At 47.9% G+C, this 24,850-nt stretch overlaps 9 protein-coding genes across 9 annotated transcripts; 4 read left to right on the top strand and 5 right to left on the bottom strand.

The window, feature by feature from the left end:
- Window positions 1–192: 192 nt before the first annotated feature.
- On the top strand, window positions 193–1,336 carry BT62DRAFT_143987 (uncharacterized protein). Its single transcript, XM_043179841.1, has 3 exons — window positions 193–266; window positions 318–637; window positions 687–1,336. The coding sequence occupies exons 2-3, from the start codon at window positions 510–512 to the stop codon at window positions 1,207–1,209; spliced, it is 651 nt and encodes a 216-aa protein (XP_043039446.1). The 5' UTR covers window positions 193–266; window positions 318–509; the 3' UTR covers window positions 1,210–1,336.
- Window positions 1,337–2,043: 707 nt separating this feature from the next.
- Window positions 2,044–2,946, top strand: BT62DRAFT_920024 (uncharacterized protein; the record flags this gene model as incomplete). Its single annotated transcript, XM_043184190.1, has 4 exons — window positions 2,044–2,258; window positions 2,371–2,466; window positions 2,667–2,827; window positions 2,870–2,946. 4 exons carry the CDS (start codon window positions 2,044–2,046, stop codon window positions 2,944–2,946), a joined length of 549 nt encoding a protein of 182 aa, XP_043039445.1.
- Window positions 2,947–3,046: 100 nt separating this feature from the next.
- BT62DRAFT_932283 (apses-domain-containing protein) lies at window positions 3,047–5,884 on the bottom strand. Its single transcript, XM_043186329.1, has 5 exons — window positions 5,733–5,884; window positions 5,646–5,677; window positions 5,422–5,591; window positions 3,442–5,372; window positions 3,047–3,384 (listed from the first exon to the last, which is right to left on the bottom strand). The coding sequence occupies exons 1-5, from the start codon at window positions 5,754–5,756 to the stop codon at window positions 3,304–3,306; spliced, it is 2,238 nt and encodes a 745-aa protein (XP_043039444.1). The 5' UTR covers window positions 5,757–5,884; the 3' UTR covers window positions 3,047–3,303.
- A 1,092-nt stretch (window positions 5,885–6,976) lies between these two features.
- On the bottom strand, window positions 6,977–8,150 carry BT62DRAFT_932282 (uncharacterized protein). The gene is made up of 2 exons (XM_043186328.1): window positions 8,047–8,150; window positions 6,977–7,986 (listed from the first exon to the last, which is right to left on the bottom strand). Exons 1-2 carry the CDS (start codon window positions 8,128–8,130, stop codon window positions 7,426–7,428), a joined length of 645 nt encoding a protein of 214 aa, XP_043039443.1. The 5' UTR covers window positions 8,131–8,150; the 3' UTR covers window positions 6,977–7,425.
- A 432-nt stretch (window positions 8,151–8,582) lies between these two features.
- On the bottom strand, window positions 8,583–10,304 carry BT62DRAFT_1006125 (uncharacterized protein; the record flags this gene model as incomplete). Its single annotated transcript, XM_043177216.1, has 8 exons — window positions 8,583–8,620; window positions 8,674–8,758; window positions 8,811–8,887; window positions 8,943–9,150; window positions 9,198–9,479; window positions 9,525–9,695; window positions 9,752–9,987; window positions 10,040–10,304. 8 exons carry the CDS (start codon window positions 10,302–10,304, stop codon window positions 8,583–8,585), a joined length of 1,362 nt encoding a protein of 453 aa, XP_043039442.1.
- A 798-nt stretch (window positions 10,305–11,102) lies between these two features.
- Window positions 11,103–13,013, top strand: BT62DRAFT_932280 (adenosine deaminase/editase). Its single transcript, XM_043186327.1, has 6 exons — window positions 11,103–11,535; window positions 11,594–11,956; window positions 12,007–12,114; window positions 12,166–12,265; window positions 12,322–12,396; window positions 12,444–13,013. The coding sequence occupies exons 1-6, from the start codon at window positions 11,109–11,111 to the stop codon at window positions 12,595–12,597; spliced, it is 1,227 nt and encodes a 408-aa protein (XP_043039441.1). The 5' UTR covers window positions 11,103–11,108; the 3' UTR covers window positions 12,598–13,013.
- A 1,140-nt stretch (window positions 13,014–14,153) lies between these two features.
- Window positions 14,154–15,132, top strand: BT62DRAFT_1076352 (uncharacterized protein). Its single transcript, XM_043179209.1, has 5 exons — window positions 14,154–14,271; window positions 14,327–14,432; window positions 14,484–14,696; window positions 14,746–14,850; window positions 14,899–15,132. The coding sequence occupies exons 1-5, from the start codon at window positions 14,186–14,188 to the stop codon at window positions 14,989–14,991; spliced, it is 603 nt and encodes a 200-aa protein (XP_043039440.1). The 5' UTR covers window positions 14,154–14,185; the 3' UTR covers window positions 14,992–15,132.
- Window positions 15,133–15,909: 777 nt separating this feature from the next.
- On the bottom strand, window positions 15,910–18,432 carry BT62DRAFT_949853 (phosphatases II). The gene is made up of 5 exons (XM_043188122.1): window positions 18,318–18,432; window positions 17,995–18,250; window positions 17,839–17,931; window positions 17,188–17,787; window positions 15,910–17,131 (listed from the first exon to the last, which is right to left on the bottom strand). The coding sequence occupies exons 1-5, from the start codon at window positions 18,356–18,358 to the stop codon at window positions 16,121–16,123; spliced, it is 2,001 nt and encodes a 666-aa protein (XP_043039439.1). The 5' UTR covers window positions 18,359–18,432; the 3' UTR covers window positions 15,910–16,120.
- Window positions 18,433–20,520: 2,088 nt separating this feature from the next.
- On the bottom strand, window positions 20,521–23,208 carry BT62DRAFT_143305 (uncharacterized protein). The gene is made up of 12 exons (XM_043179839.1): window positions 22,622–23,208; window positions 22,518–22,568; window positions 22,420–22,458; window positions 22,321–22,368; window positions 22,054–22,269; window positions 21,941–22,000; window positions 21,748–21,888; window positions 21,579–21,695; window positions 21,487–21,522; window positions 21,349–21,438; window positions 21,180–21,293; window positions 20,521–21,126 (listed from the first exon to the last, which is right to left on the bottom strand). Exons 1-12 carry the CDS (start codon window positions 22,729–22,731, stop codon window positions 20,640–20,642), a joined length of 1,509 nt encoding a protein of 502 aa, XP_043039438.1. The 5' UTR covers window positions 22,732–23,208; the 3' UTR covers window positions 20,521–20,639.
- Window positions 23,209–24,850: the final 1,642 nt, after the last annotated feature.

Genomic DNA, 24,850 nt, shown 5'->3' with positions numbered 1-24,850 from the left:
TAGTGTATATGATGTTGTTGAAACACCAAGTGTTGACTCCGGTGGGAGTTTTGATCTCAGCAAACGATACGGCCTAAGCCGCGTGCATATAGAGAGTTTTGATACTTTTACTTAAACCGCTTTCTTCCTGACGAAGCACAGAAGGGGGAAGTGAGCTTCCATATTCTTTAAATTTAGACATCTGCTTCCGATTCCTATGACTAGGCTGGTGCCTGTGGTATAAATCAGCACGTTTTGTTCCTTATCTCAGAGCACGATAAGCAAAGGTCCTCATTCTCTCTTGATGCATAAAAGCTATCTAACAACATTGGGTATAGTACGCGCAACTCCTCATCTTAACTTCCTCTGTAGGCGGCTGCACATCCAAATCCTTTAATCCAGGACGAAAGAAAGCGTCCGTGCCTTATAATAACTCCATGCATCAAATGTCAATCCACCTGTTTCACCCCACAGGTCCATCATCGAAATGACATTCAAATAGTACGGATTTGTGGTTGCTTTCACTTCCCATGGCGCAGCCCTCAAACTTTCGTGATGTTCCCATTGGTTCTCCTGTGTACAGTCTCTTATGCAAGTACGATACCGGTCATGGTTCATTCATAACGCATTTGGATAGAATGCCTATATCGATGAAAGTGTGAGCTTCTACATATCTTGTAGCATGTCCAATGCTGACTGTAGGAAAGTGGCATATTCCTAATCCCGTTTACATTCAATACCATCATGGCCACCCTCATCGCTTGGAGGGCCATTTCAGCTTCCACTCGCTACCATATCACCGCCTTTCTTTTTGTTGGAGAGTTGATGCCTAAACACAAAGCTGAACCCCCTTCCTCTTGGTTCTGGTTCTGTATCAACATCCTCATAGACATTTTCGTCTATCAGTTCATGTTTCCCGTCGTCAAGAAGTTCGTCTTAGGTCACTTATGGCTCCGTATCCGTTGGGGGTTTCGACCCATAGAAATCGTTTTCCGGAAACCGACCGGACTTCGTCGTGGGTCACTAAATAAGCTGCCACCGGATGAGTTCCAACTTGCGTATACGCAGTCCATATTCCAAGCTATTGATCCCAACTTCCTTAAAACGAATGTGGGTTACAATACGCGTATCGGATTCTGGTCAGTTGAGTACGAAGCCCCAATGTCGGCCTACAGCCTTGTTGAAGATGGCATAGTTGATCTTGAATACTGGGATGTAAGCATCTATTAAAGGGACAGTACGGGATGGAAAGTCTGGCAGGCTGCCAAGTTTAATAGCGCAGATGGCGGTGGATGGACTAAAACGCTGCAGATATTCATGGTATGTCAGCAGTTTCTAAGATATGTATCTCTCTCACCTCTGATTCAGGGGAAGTTGGAAGCGATGAGCAAGAAGGACCTAGCGGAAAAGTTCCGGACCGTGCTTAAGGAACATGCTGATTCGCCGGATCACTTCTTGACTCCCGAAGGTATCAAGTCCATTGAAGAATTATTTAACAAAGAAAACCTGAACTTTGTGGAGCTGTGGAATGAAGCGCTGCGCGAGGCTCCGTCAGCAGCTGATGCTTAGGTGAATGGTGTTTAATATGTGCGACATCGTTTCTAAAAAAAAAGGTTCTAGTATAAAGTATATATTACCGCAATGCATCCGCGCGCGTTCTACCGCGAAGTTATTCTCGATGCTGCTCTTGCTAGATCTACTTCTTACTGGCAGTAGCTAAGTAGTCACAAAGTGAGACCTGAGCCTTGCCGCTCTAGTCTTTGTTGAATACGTGCAGTGTATATGGAGTGCAGGGTCGATGCTTCTTTCCCGTACAACCCGGCAAGAGCAATTCGGGCCTCAGACAATTCAAGATCTGCGTCATACGTTGCCAATTGTCGGTCGTTGCGAGGTGTTGAACAGGTTTAGAGCTTAGGTCACCTGGCTTTGCCCTTACCAAAGAAGTGCATCTGACGCATTAAGCAATGCAGTCGTTCAAGTCGTTATTGGGGGACCGGGTACAGGGACGACAACAATATTGCCGTGCAGCAATCGATCGCATGCTTCTCAAGCCCGAATATTGAAATGTGTATTGCCAATCGCGACAACGCTACTGAGAAAGACGGCAACCCGATTATATGGAGAAAGTCGAGTATCGTCGAAGTGGGGTACTGCCGCCAAAAATCAACAGCATCGATAGCACGCCATTACAAACCGCGTCTGTCCCTACAGGACATATCTCCTCACGACCGCCATCAGGACCGCCGTTTCTACCGTCTCCGTAGTCACTTCAGTCGCCGGTGCGAGTTCAAGTTCGGGCGCCGGCAGTCCAATAGTCACTACTAGGCCGTTGCAACAACTAGCATTTCTTTTTCCCTAAAATCGGAGAATCTGATCCTTCTATCATTCCAGGCCAATTTACCATTGCCACTTTTACACTCGCGTCAACTTCAGCTGCCGGTGTTCAATCATCCATCTGAGGAGTTCCTGGATTGCCGATTCGGAATCGTACGTCTCTTGTTTTCTTGTCATTTCTGTCTGTCTCACCAGGAATTTTTTTAGTCGATTTCCCTGAGTCCAAAATAATCTTATCTTAGATGTCCAAGTACTGACTGATTCAGAGCAGGTCAGCCAATGGAAGCAAAAAGTCACTGATTGTGGAGTGGATATTCCGGACATTGAACTCACTGTTATTGGTGTGCTCCCAGTGTGGTCACGAAAGTTGAGGACGAAGGTGATTTCCATGCGGATGCCCGGCTAACACTCAAACCGCAACAGACTTTTCGCGCTATTGGTGGACTTGTGGAAGTTGCACTCGCTACTCCAATATCACGACTTGTCCAGATAAACACACCTGAGGATTATGTAGGTTCCCTACTAATTCTGAGGATAACACTCATGCCTTGTCTAGACGACGGTCCCAGCTTGCAAACACTTCATTTCCTTGCTATCTTGAAGAACGAGACCTCCAACCAACATTTTTTGTGACGAGACGGGCTGTATTGCAAGCATGGAAAGAACATAATGGTACGTCCCTTCGATTAAACAAGCTGATCCCACTAAAGACTGTATCTAAACGAAACTCTAGAGCTCCCGTTGATCCTGGATCCCCCAGCTTTGACGCGGTGAATAACGCGTCGTTTACCTTGTAGAGCTTATATGTCACCTGGTTTAAATAAGTACCGTGGATACTACTGCAAATGTTATCCTCCAAAATAGATTGATATTTAGATGAATAATTTTCACCACGACAGAACGAAATACATACAATGCTATACAAATAAGAGAGACATTGCTTTCAACAACGAAGGAACAAATCATAATGTCCAGTAGTCCGAGAAGAGATCATCGCATGTTTTCAGCATTCATGGGTCTTGATCCATTCCAGCCAAGAGACGATGAACTCGGCTCTTCTGATTCCAGAGTCTGCGAGGGGGAAAAATCAATAACGCACACTAAGATTAGAATATTAAGTACTCTCACCTCCAACAACACTCCCAAGACGCTGTCGACTTCCGAGGGGGGGATCCCTCCACAGCCAGCTCCAATCAAGCGTCTATATTCACTCATCCTACCATTCGTCCCAGCCTCGGCCTGGAACGTCACCAACTCTTCAAACATTGTCTTTCTCCGTTTTCGCGCCTGGATAATCTCTTCCCGCAACGTCCCACAGGCTTGTCTCAGTGCCTCAGGATCCGTCGGTATTCCCGAATGCAAGGCAATCAGATCCGAAATATCCTCCGGATCCGAAGATGCTTTCCGCTTTCCTTTACCCTTCCCTAGCTCGGCGGCTGACTCGCCGTCCATTCCGATGCTCGCTAGGTGAGAAGCTGTAGCAGGTGTTAACATTAACTCCCCATTGGCTGAATCCCTGATGGCCTTCTCACGTGCCTCCTCGTCCTTGACCCATTTCTCCCAGCCCAGCCTATATCTACGACCCATCTTGGTATTGAGCTCATTCTCCATAGTCTTTAGAGTGTCGTTTGTATGCGCCAACCCCTCGGCCTGCGACCGTAGATGTCCCACGGCGCGCTGGCTTTCAAGAATTTCTGCCTGTATGTTTCCCAGGAGCGCGTGGGCCTGGACCGTGTCGCGCTCTTTGTCTCTAAGCTCTTTATCAAACGAGGCAGCCAAGCTGTCCATCATACTCGTGATGTCATTGACACAACGCGTACTAGCGCGTTGTGCCGCAATAGAATGATGGAGGGGAGGCCGATCTCCGTTCGCCGGCGCGAATGAGTAATCCGGCGGTGCGTGAGGGGGAGGGTAAGCAGCCTGGATATTCCGGAAAGACATAGGCATAACACGAGAGGGAGGCGCAGGTGATGACCTGAACCGTTCATCCTCTAAGATGTAGTCCTCTGTGCTCTTGCCATCGTGGTTAACAATCTTGGGGTCAGCGCCATGGTCAATGAGGATTTTCACCAATCGCTTGCTTCTACACCGAGCTGCCATAGTCAGCGCTGTCTCCCCATCTTCGTCCTGAAAATTGATAACATCTGCAAGTTCTTTGGGGTAATCCGCGAGCCGTGTTAGAATGATCTCCATGTAATAACGCGCGGCATGAGTCTTTCCCTTGGCCATAGCAACATCAACAACGTGATGAAAGACAGTCCGATTGTAATTGTCAATATTCAGAGTTGAGCGGTGCAGCAATTCGTACAACTCGGGAAACTTGCGAACGTCATAGTTGTTCGCGAACATGACACTACGCATGAGCGCGGTTTGGCCTGATTTGTTGACCTTGAAAATATCAGCACCAGCGGTGAGCAGCAGCTTGACGATGCGTATGCGACCCATAGCACAAGCCCAATGCAACGCGGTATGTCCGTCGTCGTCAATGGCCATGTTGGGGTCAAAGTCAGGAGGCGGAGAGATGAGAACCTGTGGCACCTGGTTGGTATCTGAGATAAAGTATTCCAATATCTGGTCCCCATAAGCACGGGCATCGGTCTTGCCGTTGAGCCTAGCGGCCTCTGGATCTGCCATGGAAGCAAATTCGCTATCATACCTGCTCCGTCTAGTGTTGGAGCGAGCGCCAGAAACACCATTATGATATGCCTTTGGACTTCTGATGGGAGAGGGTGTATGTGAGCTTGACGAAGCCTCAGAAGGCGAAGGCGTCATCGACCCATCTTCGGAACCCCGCACTGAAAGTGTTTCGTGTTCTGATTCCTCGGGAACATCGACGACCTGGCGTCTGGATGAGCGGGTGCTAACAGACAAGCTTGCGGTGCTGGATTCAGGGGCACCTCCTCGACGCGAAGGGCGGGCGCTGGAGTTGGTGATGAGGTGTTTCGGAGCCAACGGTGGGCTTTTAGCGGCTGGTTGGAATTCGATGATTGGCTTGAGGAGGCCGTCGCAGTTGTACTGCTTCGCTAGGGCCAAGCCACGTTCCAAAGGAATCCAGGTTCCTGAAGGAGTGTTACCGGTTGCTCGCGATAGCAAAGAACAGCGTCATACCCTGGTATTTACCATAGCCGCCTTGGACCTTTTCATGCTCACCCTTTTGCACTTCCCGTTCCAAGACACGAGTTCGCTGGGGTTTGTCGAAGCCGGCAACTTTGAGGATCTGTGTCGCATTCAGCCACGAATCGGAGCGCCTTCGCATCACGGCGACACTCTTGCACATCCTGGACGTGTTACGCAGTGAGAAATCGTGTAAAATGGTGTTAATTTGGACGCACATCTCGTACACGGGGATCCCGCTGTACGTCGCCTGCAGCAAAATGAGCTTGGTGTGAAAATGATGTGTTCTGACCTGGCCGACTCACCTTGAATATCGTTGTCTCGGGCATCTTTCCTGCTGCAAAAACGCGACTATCACGAGGCCAGCAGGCAATAAAGAAGAATCTAGATGCGCAGATAGCGAAGAAATGAGAGCCTTGGTGCTGGCTGGAGCAAGGAAGCGTACGGTACTTTCAACGCGTGAGTCAACACGAACAAACACCAGCTAATGATACAGGGGCTTCTGGCTACTGGACGTGTATGTTTTACCAGTACCAATCTTCTTGAAACAGGAAGGTCTTGCTATCCACAGCATTCTGCTCATTCTCCTTTTTCAGTACTTACCGATGGCCTCTGCATTTTTTTCTCTTGTCCAATGCCACTAAACGGTCAGGTAACGTGAATCTGCGCTTTGCCTTCCACCACTGCCCTGTCAGTTCCACCCTCCCCCCCCCCTGCTCGGATTTTTCAATTGCTGGTCAGGTATCATATCATGTGTGGTGTCTAGATGTATAGAAACAGCTCTGGAACATGTTCAACTTGGCTTTTTCTTTACCGCACCGCCGACTTCAATCTACGGTGTTACTTCATGCATGCGGACGAGACATAGAGGAACAAAGGGCTATGCCGCGTTTAATCAGGATGAGACCGAATAAACTATACGGCGAAGACTTGTGTTGTGCGAAACTGCTGAGCATCCTAACGCGCTCAGCTTGGCTTTCCTAAAGATCCTCGCAAACCTTTTAAAAAGGAAATTCAATATATGAGCCATATACTTGGAAGCGTCCAATAGGGTTCGATGAGGATCCTAGGCAGCAAGTTTCGGCAGATTGGCGCACAGCTGCTTGTCTATCCCGTCCAAGGACATCAAACTCTAAGTTTCAGATGTATTTCCATCCTCGCATCATTCGGGATTGCTAGTGGCAACTGTTTCTGGTCTGGCCACAAAACGTACTGTGGCCCCAATCCCCGCTTTTTCTGACAGACGCCTCCTTTGATGTACGCCTAAGCTCTCAGTTTCGAACTGGGCCTAGATGTACAATATTGTTTCCGGTACTCTACCAAGCCTTTCTTTTATCAAGAAACACGATCAGCGGGCACTGTATCCTTTCATGAGACTCCCAGCCATCAGCTCTTGATTTCCAAGGCAACTCAATGAATATTAACAGACAATTTTACCCCACAAGACTGTGATACAATTCATCCATCTTCGCGGTCGTCGAGCTCAAATTACACATACGTCACTACCTCAAGGTATGGGCTGGGCGAGAAGGGTCTCGATTATGTGCGCCACCAAAAACTTCCCTGGAACGGCAGTGAGCCGCTGCTACAATGAAATTACTTCCGTACGGTCTCGACTCGGGCAATCAGGGTACCGGTATCCACTTCGATATCATTTTCGATAAGCCATCGCAGCACTCGCGGAAGAAATGAAGAGCATCGTCAACAATATCGAGATCAGGCCTAACCTATCTTACAACAACAGTAACACTGCGTGTGAATCTACATTACAGAAAATAAGAGATCTAATAATTATGAGTACTGGAAGATAGATTGGGAGGGAGCGGCGGAGTTTGGCATTTCCTGAGGGTATACGCCGGTCCGGGCGCTGTTGGCCCGATCGGAAGATGACCGAATAAGAGTTTGGAATGAGCGGCGGGACGATGACGGGAGGCCATTTGCTGTCAATAATGGCCCGACAGCCTGAATAACGAGATAAGGCCGCGCTCGAAAGCCCGGTCAGCACTCAAATGGTGAGGAGGTGACAAGATATGATGAGGGGTCTATGGAAATAGATGATGCTGATGGTGAACCAAGGAACCCATCCCTGTGCGAGGGTAACGGATAAGGCTGTTGCGGCTGCACAAAGGGCGACTGCTGGGCAGGGCGGCCAAGCTGGGAGAAAACGGAGGGCGGTGGGCTATTGTACTGCATAGCCTGCAGCTGCGCCATATAGAAAGGGTCTGTTGTCGTGAAATTAGATTCTGATGAGATTGCAGTGAATCCCGTTCCCGTGGACTTTTGGCTTTTGTGCTGGGGCCGGGACTGGGAAGGCACAGCAAAGTGCGCCACGGAAATGGGCGGCTCAGGGAGCAACAGGTCCTCGACCATTCTCTCGTCTTCCAGCTCGTCCGAGTCACGCATAACCTCGTCGGTCTGGCGCCTCGACGACGACTGTCCTATAGCCGGGCCCCAGCTAAAACTCGACGACGGCGTCCGCAACGTAGGGGTGCTACACGGCCGGCGGCAATGATTCTCTCGCGGCATGTCCTGCACGAACAAGGCCTGTGCTAGCTGAGCCTTTGGAAGAAGAATAAGGTCAATAGATAGACAGCTACCACGACGACAAAGGCTCCTGACCTGAAGCGCGGCGAGATCCATTGCTTCCTGGCCGATATGGCTAGAGGAAAAGGAGGAAACAAGGTCCTCAACAGTGAAGCTCATGATTGAATAAAGAGAAAAAAGCAGTCGTGGGGGTGAAGGTAAGTATGGGCTTAAATGAAAGGGACGGACATAATGGAGGAATGAAAAGGAAAAGATAGCGAGCACGTGAAGACGCCGAGATCTCACAAGTCCGCCTGAATGACACCGGTCCGGGACCTCACTTTATTCTTCCGGTCCACTCCGAGGCTCCTCGTCGTCCTTCGTAGTCTCAGATCAGATCTAGAGCTTCTACATGCGTAGACCACGATGCCCTTTGCCAGCCCATTCTCTCGAAAGCTAGTATCTCTCTTTTCTCTCTGGTCTCTCCCACACTACTCAACCGAGAAGGCTTTCGCTAAATTAGATACATACCAAAGATGAATCTCGTCAGCGGATCCCCCCAAGATCGATGATCTCGTTTTCCCCGTACAACACACAGTTTCAATGTTGCATACATGTGTACGATGGTAGTGCTATGATATTCCATGTGATTGTACAGCCCTTTCCTTGTCTAGCAACAAACGTCAATCTGAATCATTCATGAAGCACTCTGGGGAGACTTACCCTCCTTCCGGTCTCCTTCAAAAGCGGGTTTCAACAGGTCAGAAAACATCTCGTGATTAACAGCGAGGAACCGTTCGTATTCGCCCTGATTGATGCACTCAGCTACACCGAACAAAAAACGCGTGGCCTCCACCCACCTGGATGATCGAAGGACACGCATTCGCGAGCTGCAGACATGTGCTACGGAGCTGCTCCTTCAACTCTTCACAAGCACCTGAATTGGTAACCACATAAGTCTCAAGCAAGTAACAAACTCCATATGACATTACCTTCATCATTTCTGTTGGGATCAACATCTTGAAGCGCCACCCAACATCTTCCAACACCATCTAAGATCGTTCCTTTCCATCTGCCGATTCTCGGGGAACATTCGTTAATGACAGTCACAAGAGCAATCAACGAATGCTTCTGCAATACAACGGGGGTCGGTCTCACAGAATTCGGGTAAAGAGGGTGTACAAGTTGTGGGATAAGAGCCTACGGCAAGTCAGCCGAGCCGCTTCAAGATAAAGGAAATCGAGAACCTTTAGATAACGTGCGATGCCGATGCCTAATGCCTTCAACAAAGGTGGAAGTGCTTCAATCGTAGCTAAGATCACCTCACAGCTGTCAGACGCGTATAACCAGGCTGTTCCGATTATGCCATCACCCAACAATGCACACAACTGATCAAACCGCTGCGCAGTCCCATGTTCGGTAGTGAGCAATATCAACGACAAGGTCGCGGAAATAGCGGCCCGTACAAGTTCGGGAGACTCTGGATCTTTCAAGTGCCCCAAGCAATTGTTCAGAGACTGAATGGAAGGCTGAACATGTGTGGTGAACTTAAGGCGGGGAAATTCTAGACTCACCGACAGTAATAGCCCATCGATTCCAGTGCGCTTTAACAGCGCCTTTGGGACTTTTTGTAACATTTCGGAGACTATTCGCACCCCTTTGATCTTGTAGCGAACTTCATAGTCATCGAGGAGGGACATCACCGAGGGTATGACAAGATGCCATAAGTCCTCATAATCCTCGCTCTGTTGAACGCATGTCGACATAGAATTCTGAGATGTAGGCGAAAGTTGAGACTGACCCTGATATTCGTTACTACGAAAGATACAAGGCTCGCCGTCTCGGGATGTTCTTTCCATGTTTGCTCTTCGTAATAGTCCTGAGAAGCCATAGAACCCCCTGCAAGACGAGGCAGTCTACGACCAGTAGAAAGGTTCAAGGACGGGTGAGGTGTCGATAGGAAGAGTGGTTTCACATTGTACGTCAGGATTCGCTTCAGTAAATGTATATCTGGCTCTCGAAAACGTTGTAGGATATCTGAATTTCACTAAGATCAAAGTACAACGAGAAGGCGTGAGTTGTTGCTCACCCGTCGAAGTCTCACGCGCCGTTGGCACAACCCATGGATCCTCGCGGCCGAAAGGTACAATGGACACGACAATTTCAGCCTGATCCTCCAGAGAAAGATTTTCATCACGTTGGTTGAGCAATGTTTTGAGCTCAAAAAGGACCTGAGACGCGTCACATTTCCATCTCTGTAGCCTTTGTATGATCTGTTCGTCTTCTAATTTCTCGTAGCCGGAGAATTCGTGGGGTATATGGAGGGATGAGAGCAATGCCAAGCTAGGTGGCATGACTGTAGGCTAAGAAAACTCAGTTGTGACGTCATTGCTTACGAGTAAGGCAAATTTGAGTGGGTACAACTTTACATCACTACTATGATACTGAGCACGTATAGCCAGCTGAGTTTACTAGCTTTGAAAGTACTTCATGTCCCTCACAGATGACTGCCAAGGGGGCATACACATGGTAGCGGTGAACTGCCATTGCCTTCATGGTAGAGATCGCACTAAATACCGTTCTCGGCCCAGCTGACGGTACCGGGAAAAGTGACCTCTGATCATGATAACCACGCTGTCAAGATCCTCTGCAGGGTCTAGCTCTTGCCCGTTCTGTGGCCCTTTCAGGGTACGTGGCTGTCTAAATTGAATGACGGAAGTTGGTCAAGCGCAGGCCTTGATCATCAGAACTACGGTGGGCAGAAGCAATTGCAGTCCATCAAACTGTAAGACAGAAGCGGCACGAAGAAGCCTAATGAAATTACAGCAATTGCCGTTGGCATCCAAAGCCCATGATGGCATTACAAAACCTCAACTTCGGGTTCACGATTGGATACAAGGGGGACAAAACTGTGAAGGGCCGCCTTGATGTCTGATTGGTGGGCGAAGGTAATGTTCATACATAAATGAAGTGAACGAAGGAAGTTGTCATAAAAATTCCGGTTGTACTTTCTCCCGTTGCATGAGAAGGACATCTTTTGCGCTGTCTCGTAGGATTGTATCCATAGCCATGAGAAAAGATGTCGACGCCACAGCAACCAGTAGTTCTAATGAGATAAGTGTAAACGTTTTTCTGTCTGGAGGCACTCCATCCTGGGAATGGCTACGGAGAAAGCCGACCCTCTGTCAAGTTGCTTTGTTCCCATCACATGCCCCATGCCTGACGATGTTTCTTTCGACCCGATAATCTGCCACATTCACGAAATCTACACTGCTCTAAAAATTTCTCCACCAGATGGAAAATTCACTATCCTCGCGTCATTCTTCCTGACCGATGATGAAAGGCGCATCAAGGTCATCTCCATTGCGACGGGGACAAAATGTTTGCCTACTGTTCGACTGCCAATCCAGGGAGAAGCTTTACACGACAGTCATGCTGAGGTGCTCGCCCGACGCGGCGCCATCCGGTGGTTTATGGAAGAAATTCTTCGCCAAACGCCATCTCACTGGATCGTTCGTCGGACGAGTGGAAAGTACGCGTTGGGAGATGGTGTAGCACTCAATTTCTACATCTCCACCGTTCCGTGTGAGTCGCTTGACTTTATATCGCCAACTTACCAACGGTATCGCTAACGCTACATCAGGCGGAGACGCATCAACCAGATTTCTCGCCGTCTTCCAAGATGAAGAGATGGCACTCCTCAAGGACTCTACTGTCAGAGATCCTGCAGATCCTGCAGCAGCTGCACGAGGACGCGACGGGTACTCGCTCTATGCCGTCCTTCGAACGAAGCCCGGCCGAGCGGACTCCCCTCCTACCCAATCCATGTCTTGTAGCGACAAGATTGCTTCATGGAGCTTTCTGGGTATGCAAGGGGCTCTGGCATCGTCGTTTTTGTCACCTCTTTATATATCGAACATAATCGTCGGTGAGGTACCTCCCAATATGTACGATATCGTTCTGGAAGATTGCAATCGAGCCTTGTGGGATCGGTTGGGATGCTTAGGTGCATCTAGTCGCCAACTTCCTCGATCATATTTCTTACGGGTTTTGTAGATCCTGCGGGAAATTATTGTCTCCAGAAGCCATCCATAAGCCTCACTAGCGTGCCGTTCATCCATTCTCGCGACGTTCTCAGGGCAGCTTCTGGCTCCTGCAACGATTGTTAGTCTTGTGTGGTTGTATAAGAATTTTCCAACTTATTGCGATAGATAGCTCTTTGTTGGATTGCTGACTCGCACAAGACATATGAAGTCCTCATCAATGGTTTCAAGCGAGGTGTATCCCCAAAGCACCGGTTACGCGAAAAATCCAGGTGCATCTTCTTCCCTTTTCTTTAGATTAATCGAAGCCCATTGTACCTTTGAATAGACCACTGTTATGCCAGATGTCAATGTTCTTACTATACCATCAGGTTTGCAAGGCTTTGGGGCTCTCTGATCAGTCGTGAGTCGTTTCACTAATAGCCCCGTTGGTTTTTAAACACTATGCAGACAGAAAATATATAATGATGTAAAATGCTCCGTTGCAGAGTATCAAGACGCTAAAGACCGATTGATGGGTAACGGCGGACCGTTGGCAGGTTGGCTGAGGAGTTCTTCCTTGTCCAAAGACTTCATCTGCGGCTCGCAAAAGACCTCCCACTAAGGCAGAGCAGATCAATCTCAATCTTTCATGCAACATGCTGAAAATAGCAGATGAAGCACTGGTTAACATTGAATTTGCATTAAAACATGAAGCAACGAATATAGTATCTCATCTTGAGCGGGTTCGCTGCTTGATTGGAACCCGTCGTCTTCGCGGTACGCAGCAATGACCAATGTTAAGCAAAATCCGTGTCGCCGGGGGATTTGGGAGAATATTCGTCTGCGAAGAACATTCTCGCGAACTCCAGGCCCACAAATCTCCTTCAGGAACGTGGAGGGTGTACCCAATGGGTTCTTCAGTATTTTTTGAATATGATGAGGGCGATTCTTCTCACTTTCGTGACATACATCTTGTTCTTTCCTGCCTCGTCCCGAGTATTCTATCATTTCTTATGTCAGAGATATTGTATCGCCAGGGCTTTCGTCACGAAGGTGGTAACGAATTTCATGACCGCAGGTCTCTACATTGCGTCGCATCCTCTCATTATCCGGATGACCTTCTTCAAGGAGAATCTATGCACCCCCCCATTTCCGATCGTATCGTTTCGTAACCGCAGCCCACCCAGAATCTGGATCAATATCATCCCATGTCTACGGTATCACCTGCGTCCGAACATTTGGGAACCGCAGTCATGGCGGTTGACATAGGAAATCGAAGGATATATAATTGAATACTCGTCGTGGTATACGGTTCAGGCGCTTTGCTCTCTCCGTCCATGTCTTTTTTACGGGAACAGCTTTGTTAGCTAGAACATGATACTCTCATCTTCAACGGATGATGTTGATGTAAAGACGGTACCAACATGCCATCTGAGTTTCCCGGGGCCGGTTGCCTCTCACAACACATGTTATCTAAATGCTTGCAGGGAAGTTTAAATGAGGCAAACACAGTTGACAGTGGACCTAGGCACACCAGATTCGGCCATAAACGCTGTCTGAAGGGGGCCGGCGCACGTCAACGATCAGCCTTTATTATAGCCATGCTAGATCAAAAACGCGTTCCTCTCTGCATGAGGGTTTGTTTGGAGTTGGTCTTCCTTTCATATAATAACGTTTTGAGTCAGTCACATATAGTAAAGATTTTGCACCCGCGCTTATGAGTGCTAGCCAGTCTAGTGTCCTAAATTTTGGTCAGACATAAAGTGGGTGGGTTCGTATCATAGATATGGAATTCTTGAAGTAAGAGATGCTCCTTCAGATAAAACCGTTGGATCGGAATGAAAGTTCGCATATTATCCCATATCATGTGGGATTAGCTGCGAATAAGCAGATCCTCGGAAAATCACTGTATCTGCTATGCTGAAATCCGCTCCTTGAAATCTCTTCAAGTTGGTCTGGAAGAGAGATGAAGTTGGGATGAAGAACTTTTTGGTTGCTCAAGTGCTCAAGTCACATGGAGGGATCATTTCCGTTCGAGAATATAAGTAACGAGTTCAGGCTGTCGCGAATCCTAACTCAATCCTTGGATCGCATCGTCAAATGCAGATCGGATCTTCCGGACCCTTTGGGTATCGCACACACTCACATGATCAACACGTCACGTCACGCGACGCGCATGTCTGAACTTTAGCTTTAAATGCTTGTTGACGATGAACTCCCAGGGCACCACTATACGCTGGTCTTACTTTCAGTCAGCTCTTCAGCTTGCTGTACGACGGTCTTCTAGGAAGTGGACGTAAGCTGTCCTATTCGTTTGCCAACCTCACAGTAACAGCTCACAATGGTCGTAGATATGAAGATTTTGCCGAATGTTTTCCTACTTATACTACCGAGGATAAAGATGGCTCGACAGCAATTTTCAACCAAATATCTGATTACATCGAATCACAATCCTTCGTACATAGCTAGCTTTGATCTTCGAATGACGCGGTCTGACGTTGCAAGTAGCGAGACTTGGACAAACTATTTCAGCGTTTGAATGTCCAAGAAAATATCGATACTCTTCATCGCATCGTTGAGGAATCCAAAGAAAGGAAACAACGGAATATAGAAGCCAAGGACCAGTGGCGAGAGGAACTGGAACCTCGAGCAGCTATTTCTGCACGGACTATTCCAAAACTCGAGGAGGAAAATATTCGACTGCGAGAGATGTTATCCCAGGTGTGGCAGCTTACCCATAATCCACGCATCTCTAATAGATCGAACTTAGATTGAAGCAGAGAACAGTACATTAACTTCTCAGTTACAGGAGAGAGCTGAAGGGACTGCTGATTCCGAGGAGAAGGCACTACGACTTCTCAAGGAACTTGATGAAGTAGGTTCATGCTTTCCTTAACTGCTGCTTACTCATATATCTTGAAAGGTTTTGGACAAATGGCAAGAACTGCCTTCTACCGAATTAGAAAACTGGACAAGGCGAATGATGGAATCGACGAAGCCTGCTGTCTATCCATAGTCTTGTTGACGATCTGTGATGACCACGATAGAATACATATGAAATGAAGGTGCCACCTTGATGTCGAGTCTATACCCTCATTGACGCGGGATATCATGAATCGTATCGGGAAAAAGCGAAGCTGTCCATGATTCTCATCCCAGCCGCGTTCCCTTCAAATCATCTCGCTTTGATACTTCGCTAATCATTTGTACTGAGGTCCCGCACGCGAACGCATGATTGCATTAGTACCTGCGCTCTTCAAGGTAGGTAGTCGCCACCAACGAGTGCGTTCGATGATGAAACCACCGAAACCATCGTGGGTTGGCATATGACCTGAATGAGCAAGATATCAATACTCTAAACATAGCATGTCAGTACGTACTTCCATATTCCTATATCTGAATTGAACAAGCCGTTTCCCATCATTGAACCGATGTTCAAATTGAACAAACTGTTCCTTTCGATAATAGCGCGCTTTCTCGTAATGTTCTTAATTAGCAGCCAGAACTCGATTCTCAACTTGTAATTTGTACAAGATCTATCTGAGAGCTCTTTCAAGCCATCACGAATCACAAACCCATCTGAACGAGCGAGCTCTTCTACCTTCTTGGTAATTAGGTTAAATAAGTATTGTTTTTCACAAGCGAAACATATGCGTCAGAAGGATCAGCGTCAGATGTCTCCGAGGATAGCACACAGGCGAAATGAATGATCTAGTTTACAGCTCTGCTAGGTCAAATTGTCTAGCTGGATGTCAATTATTGTAGCAATGTGTTGCTAGAGAATGAGAGCTTTTGGGGCATTACGCTGAGACTCGTGCTACGGCATCACGCTAAAATAATTCACAAACTCTAACAAAATGACCCACCCACTTAACTTGGAGTGGAACCTTTGGCCTGACGGTACCAGCATGAATTCCCTCAGATGATATTTAATCAACCGTGAAATCATGTTCGTCGATATCTTGACACTATAACGATGAAAACAAACTAACATAATATACTAAAAAAATAATGGCGGCAGGGGAATGGGGGTTATTGCGCGTGCAGACAAAGCGTGCGAGATATCAACGACGAGATGGTAATAACTAAATAGCCAGGATCCACACTGTACGAGCTAAGCACGAGAGAAGAGAAAACGCAACACGTCATGCAACAACGTCAGCAGAGCTAAAGCTGCTCCGTCGACGCCGTATACTCCTCAACCCCGGTCGTGCAGTCTTGCTCCCAGGAACCACAACGGCGGCGGCATTGGTTGTCATCCATGCATCAGAAGTAGGACCAGCCTTTTTCGTGGTAGCATTGGCAACCTCGGTGAGTGTTGACGCGTGGTGAGGTCGCTTAGAGGGAATCAACGTAGGGAGACGTGAGGGTGCGGGAGAGGGTAGAGGTCGCCGTGTTATGGCGGCGGGAACAGGAACAGGTTTCTGACGCGCAGCGGCAGCTTTCGCAGCAGTCGTTGTCTTGGTCGTAGCGAGTCTAGGTATTTTGTTCGGAGGTTGTTGGCCTGTGGATTTAACGGGTGATACGGGGGGCTTGATGCCCGTGCCCGCCTTTCGAATAGCTGCTGCACCAGCTGTCGATCTAGTCACTCGAGTGGGCCGTCTTTCCGACGCTGTGATCTTCGTCACCAGAGCGGTTTTGCTCTTGTTGCGCGTCATCGGCATAGCGGGGAGGGGAAGAACATCATCTGTGTCTTCGTCTGATTCGCTCTCGTCAATAGCTTCACGCGCGATTCTTTTGCCTGATGGCGTCTTCCGGGGCTGGCCAGGTGTAGCAATGGATTTGGCATGAGCAGCCGCCGCTGCAACATGCCTACTCGGAGTTACAGGGGGATACGCTGGGCCAGTTGGCGGGGGGGTGGTCATCTCAATGCGTCCGATCTCTTCGTCTGTATCAGCCGGAGGTGTCGCAGGAGTAACCATAGGTGCAGGTTCTGGTGGTATCGCGTTCGCTCTTTGCTGCCTCTGTATTTCATCAACCGCTGCCCACTTGGACCACTCCAGCTGTTTCAAATACATGAATTGTTGCTGGGGGCCAACAACGCTACCCGGTCGAACAATACGCATGAACGCAATCACTTCATTCGCTGTAAAACCATACTTCCATATGAGGTATGCACCTATTAGTGTACCCGTTCGTCCCAAGCCAGCTTTACACTAGGTCGAAAGTAATCGTCAAGAGAGAGGATCTATGCAGCAAGATGGTAACTTACGTGAACGGCGACCACGCCACCGGATTCGATTATCCTATCTGCGGTGTCGATGAAGGTCCGCACAATCTCATCTGTCGGATTGGTACCATCATCAAAATAGAGTTCCATATGATCAACCCCACGATCCAAAAATGTGTCTCGATCATAAAGTTTGGTATTAAGGCGCACGACGAGCTTGATGTTTCGCTTCTCGAAGTAATCGAGACAGTTAAGGAATGGTGTGGGGAGCTTGCGCTGCAATGCGAGGTTTTTTGTGGAAGATGCAGCGGAATACAATGATGTGCCAGATTCCGCCGACTCCTTCGACTCCTTCTCCTTCTTTATCCAAGCCGAGTCGACAGGTGAGGCGAACGCGATGAAATTGGGTGTTATCCAGTTCCAGTCACCATTTTCTACCTTTTCATAAAACTCATAATCCTCAATGTCGAACTCGTTCATATCACATAGACCATTCTGCATGGCTTTCCAGATCCCCCAGAGACAGTCCTGTATATTGAGATTGAAATCTGAGGGGCCCCGGCCGGCATCACGGAATGGCATAAACTCCACTTCTGCAATGGGGTGGAAGGCCTCCCATGGAGCTCGCCGCTGGACGATCATCTGCGGCTGCGACGTTAGCGGAGTGACTTGTTGAGAGGGTGTAGCACGCACTACATAGAGCGCCATCAGAAGAGCTGCATTGGCCTTCCGTCTGGGGTCATCGGAAGAGTAAAGAACGAGCCTGTACTGCGCGAGATTGGGATCCTGTCATCGAGCCGCAACGCTACACGTGAGTGGCAGAACAGCAACACCAAGGCGCGTCCATACCTCCAAAAGCTCGTGAATGAGTATACAAGCCTTGTAGACCATCGCAATATTGAGTGGACCCCAGTCTTGGAAGAATGACAGGTAAAGCAGCTGGTCATCAATGGTAAAAAAGTAATAGGACGCCATGTCGTCCAACGCAGACGATGGCTCTGCACGATTACGCGTTCGTATACGCGGCCGGTTGTCATCTTCATTGCAGTGTTTGTTCAAGACTGCAGGATTCGGTGCAGATTGTGGAAATGTTGTAAAATAGAGCCTGGGTATATTTATCGCAAGTTCAACATAACCTAGGTTCACGGACGAAAAATAGAACTGAGGCAGACCTGTCTCCAAACTGGCAGAGTAAATCGCAATTTAGTCCCATTTCTTAAGAAAATTTCTCCGAAATGGACCGGAGATAGACGAGGAGGTAGAAGAGAGTGAATGGCGTGTTCCAACACGCTGCACCGAGGCGGTTGAAACTGGCAATGCCAAACATAAACAAAGTCGCGACCGACTTGCCTTATTCGGACAGTCAGATCTTGATCGTTTGCCTCGACGCGTCGCGTCGTGACCACTGGTCATCACATACATAAGGGAGTACGTACTTGGCCCTTCACAAGGACTTTTTTAAGCGCACAGTTCTCTCCAAGTTTTCTTTCAAAAAGTCGTCTTGTCTCGTTATACCGCTACCTCAAAACTATACACTGGCGACCACTCGCAACTCAGGGTCATCGGAGGTATGCCATGTGTTATAAATGGCTGAATGAATGGAGGCCTCCACTAAGTACGAAAAGGGGGATAAATGTCCCGCAATGCCCCCAAAGCAGCCTAAATAGAGGTGTCGCAGCGAGTGATAAATGGAGGAAGGGTTTAATATTCAAATGAACCCAACAATCAACAGTGGAAAGGTACGGTAGAGAAAGGTGGGAGTTAGGTCGGTGCCACCCAGATTTAGCATGATGGTGATCCGCTGTCTTCGCATCGTAGGTTGTTCAGGGTGCGCAAAACATTTAGATGACGCCCGAGCGGAAAAAAAGGGTTGCGATGTTTCTTTTCTTACAAGGACATCCCCCACATTGACTTATATCATGAAGTTGTCACAAAGCTTCCGCACTATGGCTTCCTCATCTATGCTGTTCTTCTGCCATATTTCTCGCCAGCAAGGCGAGATGAATGCCTATTTCTGGCAGACAATATCAAACAGAGCGGATGCAAAGTCAGCGGCGGGGAAGTAGCTGCTACTGCTATATTATATGTACTGTTCTTCGGGAGTCTGACGAGGAGAAGGAAGAGAACGATAGGGTCTGGGCATCTGAGGAACAGGATCAGGACTGGGGGGCGTCCCACCAAGCAAGGACTGAGACTTAGGTTGCATTACAACTGTGATGTCTCCCATGCCTACCCCCTGGCGACGCTTGACTGGGAGAATACAAAGGATATGGAGTCACCATCGGCATGCCCCTTGGGCTATTCGTCGTATCCGAATGGGCGTATGAATCAGCCGATGCAAACTTTCCATGCTTTCCCTCCAAGAGTACATTGTATACCATGGAGTAATCCAACGATGGTTCACTCATGGTCCTCCATGAGTTTCTATGTCCCGTAACGATGAAGACAATGCCATTCCATATCGAGGAAGGAAGTTGTCGTAGGTGCCCTCCTATGTCAGCTCTTGTTTTCCAAGTGAGTACGCACACTACATAAATAGGTTCGATGACCGTAGCGGCAACAAGATACTTGGTCACATAAATACAATTAGTAAATGAATACAGCCTACAAAAATACTCACGTGGATGAAACCGAGGAGATCATAATTGATGCGTGGCTCATAAGAAAGCAATTCGAGAAAGATTGCAAGAAGGGCAAACACACACAGAAGTAATAGATGGAGAGGGGGTGATAGAGATAGCGAAATGCGCACCGACCATGGAGGGGTTCTCTCGCCACATACCAATAAATGTCAGGACGTTGTACACTTGTAGAAGCACTACGCCCACATATTCAGTCACTTCATCAGACTACCTGACTAGGATAGCTATAGGACGAATCAAGCCGAGCACACAACCTAAACAGCTACACACCTAGCATAACCCTCGCAACAAACGAAAGCTACATTCATTCCAAGTCAATTTTGAGTACACTGTAACCGATGAAAACTCTCTAGAATGCCTGACTGCATACCCTTGCATGTCCGGGTCACGGTTGCTGCAAGAGATACATACAAGGTAGGCGACGGCCTCCGCGAGCTGTGGACTCACCGTCGAATTTGACATGCCGCAAATCCTGCGAAAATCATTCATTAGATCTGCGAAGAACTTTTCCCACGTGGCATGATCTGTGTGCACTTCCCCGACATTTGAGGATTAAGTGTAGGGAGGAAGCAGAACAATAAAGAAGGCATGAACACCAGTGTTATATATCGCACGCGTCAGGCTTCACTGAAACTGTCAATATTGACACCCGAGACGGGAGGTTTCTTGACATCAAACAGTGGAACATGGTGTAAAATAATTAATGAAATAAATATTGCTCAGATTGGTTTGACCGAAAAGTTCGATTGCAATCTGTAAGGTGAAAGGAATCATGATTATTATATTGATCGTAGTGTATGTCATTATTTTTATAGTGAAGCTAGACGTGGCCGTATCATGCTGCTGAGATGCTTAACGACGCTTCTTAGACGAAGTTTTTGGTGTAGATCGACGTATCACAGGTTGTACCCTTCTAGTATTACGCTCGGGATGCAAAGCGCTGCACCGCCGGAAGTGACGGGGCAGGTTGCACCTGCGGGTCTGTAGCACCAAACAGTACACGCACAGCGCTGAACGACGGCAATGCACGTCTTCAAAGTGGTGCGCAAAAGACTGGGCTGACATCTTCTCCCCCGAGCATTTTATATCGGACTCTTCTGGTAGAAGGCTTCGGTCGCACTGAACTTGTGGGCCATTGTACATTCCTTTGTGAAAGTTCTTTATATGTTCACGGATCGTATATCCAGGGAATTCGGTGCCGCACCCAAGAGGGCATTTGTGAATGGTCTCGTCCTGGAAATTTTCGTAGTAGAAGACTTTATTGATTGGAAGGTTCAGTTTTTCCGCCAAATCCTCTTGATGTCTTGGGTCGAATTCGGCTCTATGAAAGCCTGCAGGACTGATCAAAGTAGTGATTAATGTGGAACTAATCAAGGTGGAATGGAAGCCTACCACGGTTGGATCAACTGATCATTGTCTACGGAATACTCGGAAGAGGGAGAAACAGAGGATGATGCCGCCGAAGCATAAGCGTCGTCGTCAGATCTCGAAGAGGAGGACGAAGAGCTGTACGGCTATCATTTAAGCACTACCCGATCAAACGAGAGTTGATATGACTTACAGAGGATGTTCTGGTTTCGTTTCGATATCTCCGAGAGTATGTGACGCTTGCTGAGAGGCACGACCGCTATCGTACGGATGATAGCGAACACTGACAAGGGCATGAAGTGCTGCACGGGTTGCAGTGTTGAGCACGTACCTAATCGGATGAAGAAATCTCTGATCTCGAAAGAACCTAAGCATCAGAATTAGACAGCCTGTCCTCATATCATCTAAGACTTAAGGACTCACGAAGCGGACGATCCGACGGGGTTTGGCACAGCGTAATGTGGCAGTGACGGCGGATAGCCGTGAATATCGTAGAAGGTCGTCTGATTGGTACCATGGAACGAATAACTTGAGTAGGGACTAACATTCTAGTCAATAATCTTGGTCTCCTGAATTCGAAATAAAGGCATACTGTGGGTTCTTCATGCCCGTCTGGAATCTTGCTGGGTCGTAGCATAGAGAGATATCACCTCTGTTGTCAAAGTGAGCAGCTTTGGAGTCTAGAGAAGGTCTGCGTTCGTCAGAGTTGTTAATCCATGCCACGCAGTGCGCGCTGCGTTATTCCCATCAGTACTTCTGTATTTGGAGTACGGATGAATACGAACCTAGGATGCTCAACCAGTGATGCGGAGCTATCATCGTGTGGAAGCTGGTTCGAATAGAAGCTAAAGCGTGATGAGCCTTCCTACAGTATTGAAGGACATTCCTGAACGCGTACTAGCTTTGTGGGCCGGACATCTGAGCAGCTCCTCCTCGATGACCGATGCGATTTCCTGTACAAGATGGTAATACCAGATCCGTGTTTATAATGTTCTCGTCATCCGTCTCTAGGTTACATGTCTGTCGGAGTTCGGGAACCTTATTCTCAGATAGACTTGATGATGGCTCAATGACTTGAGGATCGAATGGTGGCATCGACGATAACGCGTCGAGTCTGAGAAATGGATGAATGCTGATGCGTGGTAAGAACACGAAGATTGCTTACGCGCTCTCGAACTCTTGAAAAAGATTCCTAGGAACGAGAGATTCATCACTGGTGGAAATATTAGCACCTTTGAAAGGAGGAAAATCGTAGGAACTGTACATGGCATAATTGAGCAAATTTATGTCGTCGTCAGTTAACCTAAGTGGGACATTCAGCACACATCACAGATTGGCGGGTCTGGATATAAGATTGCCTACCATGTCCTCGTGATGTCCCAATCAAATTCACCAGAGGTTAGATTAGACGAACTAGACATTGGTAGATTAGTCGATGGCAACTGGATGAGCAGTGTCGAACGCACTGAACGTCTTCCTCACTCCAGGCGCTGTTAGAATCCATGACTGGCGTAGAAGATAACGGAGCAAATACGGTATTGTCCGAGGAAAGGAGCGAGGGGGGAGAGGGTATCATGCAGTGGCCGTATTTAGAGATTCATGAGAACGCTTTAATAGGGAGGGTGGACGAGGTCCAGCAAGCTTTGGTGTACGCAGGGACAATGGCCAATGACGAGAAGAAACTTCGAATCCGTCGCTTTGTTGTGGCCTATTCACATGGATTGAACTATAGAATACCCCATGCGCGATCACGGCATCAAAGCAAACAAGGTGACTTCTTGTCGAGATTATACCTCCTGCATTAGGAAATTCTTCTTCATCGGGGAATCGTCTGTGATTATGGAAATTATGGAAAAACACATAGAGGTGAAAGCTGTGGTGCAAACGACTTCAGGAATGAAATCCAACCACAGAGCTATCTCATGAGTCTTCAGTTAGAGCCGCCCCGTAAGCGCAACGGCTATCGACGATCGCAATTTATGAAGAGCAAACGCGTCCGTCACGTAGAGGACCCACTGGACTGAGAACATAGTGGATATCCTTTCAGTTTTGATTCGCCGAAAGAATCTTCGCTATTTATCACGTTCAGGTTCGTGCCAGAAAGTGTGCTAATGACCCGAATCTCACATAAAACGTGGCTCCCGTAAAACGGCACCCGCTATGAGCCAGAGTTGGATATGTCACGGCGGAGTGTCGAATTCACGCGTTCGTTTTCGGTTCAGCACGCATCAATCGCACATCCTATACTACAGATGATCAGTAGGAGAGCTTTATAATGGAAGACGCGTCTGAACCCACAAAGTAGATCGTGAATGACGCGTCAAATATAGGTACATCAGTGAAATAAATCTTATCAGAGTACCCTTTCGACCTTTGCCATGATATCAACTGAAACGTCCACAGAGTGTCCAGATTATTAGTGATCTCATTTGCAGGGCATGGCGTACATAAGTCCGCATCAATAACATGTGAAAGAAACAGAAAACCTTAGAAAGGAGAAACTCACTATCTGGTACAATAACAACCCTCTTAGGAGAATCCGCTAGCGGTAGCCAATATTAAAGGCGACATGGCTCTTCGATCCTCAGTACCTGCACGAACATCTATGGATACAGGTGATCAGTAGGCGTCGTATACCGGGGTATCGTAGAAACTTGAGGAAGTCCGTCCTGTAATGAGGTAGTAGTTCATAAGCGGTTCAGACACACAAAATTCCAATGTTCTTACGGTGTAGACTATACTCTGGATGAACTCTTCTTGCCGGATATATCAAAAAGCGATTTTCTGACTCTGCACCGCAAGGAAGTTATGCGTCAACTTTGAGCACAGAAGTCCTTCTTCATCCTCGAATCGAAGCCTGTGGCTTCTAAGGAACCGTTGCAGGCACTCAAGCGGTCCACTAAATAGCGGAATTATCGTGGTCGTACAACGTTTCAGGCTCACGGAGAAAATCCATTCGTCGTAGGCTGCAGGGCCATTTAAGTTCGATAATGCCTGCCAGAGACGATTGGAACGTCCTCTTGAAGGCCTAGCAACGAGAAACCTCTGGCGTACCAATATCCTTGCACCTTGCCAGTCGATGATATATGAGGCCTCTCAACCAAATCCTCCTATAATACATCTCTTGCTGTGTAGTCATGAAGACGCAGCGCTTAGAGAACTATCACGCTGAGGAGAGCACGAACGGGATGCGACAATGATGGCAAAGGAGGAAGAAACCCTGCTGGCCACTCCATTTTTGGACTTCGGAGTTATGTTTGAAATTCTCATGCTCTCTCGCATACCTCACTAGCTTCAGCTCGAGTCTCTTGATATTACTGTTCGTTCTTGTCGTTATCTATGGTTGGAATAGTACAGGATTTCGTGAAATCTGAAAGATCGTATTTAGAATGTCGTACGTTATGTCCAACTGTAACGCACCTCCTAAAGACGGATCTTCTGATGGACGACGGGCACCAAAATTAGCAAGTGCGAGGTTCCTGGCAGTTTTTATTAAATAATTGAATCGGCTCCCCGCTGGCACTAAGCTGCGTTGATCCACTGGGGACCATCGGCAAACTGGCCGGGATGGAGTCGATAAGAGGGTCGACGCTGAGCAAGAAGACCATAAAAGCCATTCGAAGGTATAGCTGGGCCTTTCTTGGCATGCACGTTATGAGCATTGGGTAGACATTTGCGAACTGCGACACCGAAAG

The sequence above is a fragment of the Guyanagaster necrorhizus genome (assembly GCF_019112545.1).
Source record: "Guyanagaster necrorhizus MCA 3950 unplaced genomic scaffold BT62scaffold_13, whole genome shotgun sequence".
NCBI classification, from domain to species: domain Eukaryota; kingdom Fungi; phylum Basidiomycota; class Agaricomycetes; order Agaricales; family Physalacriaceae; genus Guyanagaster; species Guyanagaster necrorhizus.
The sequence above is the reverse complement of the archived record's forward strand: the minus strand, read 5'-3'. Positions and strand labels throughout refer to the sequence as shown.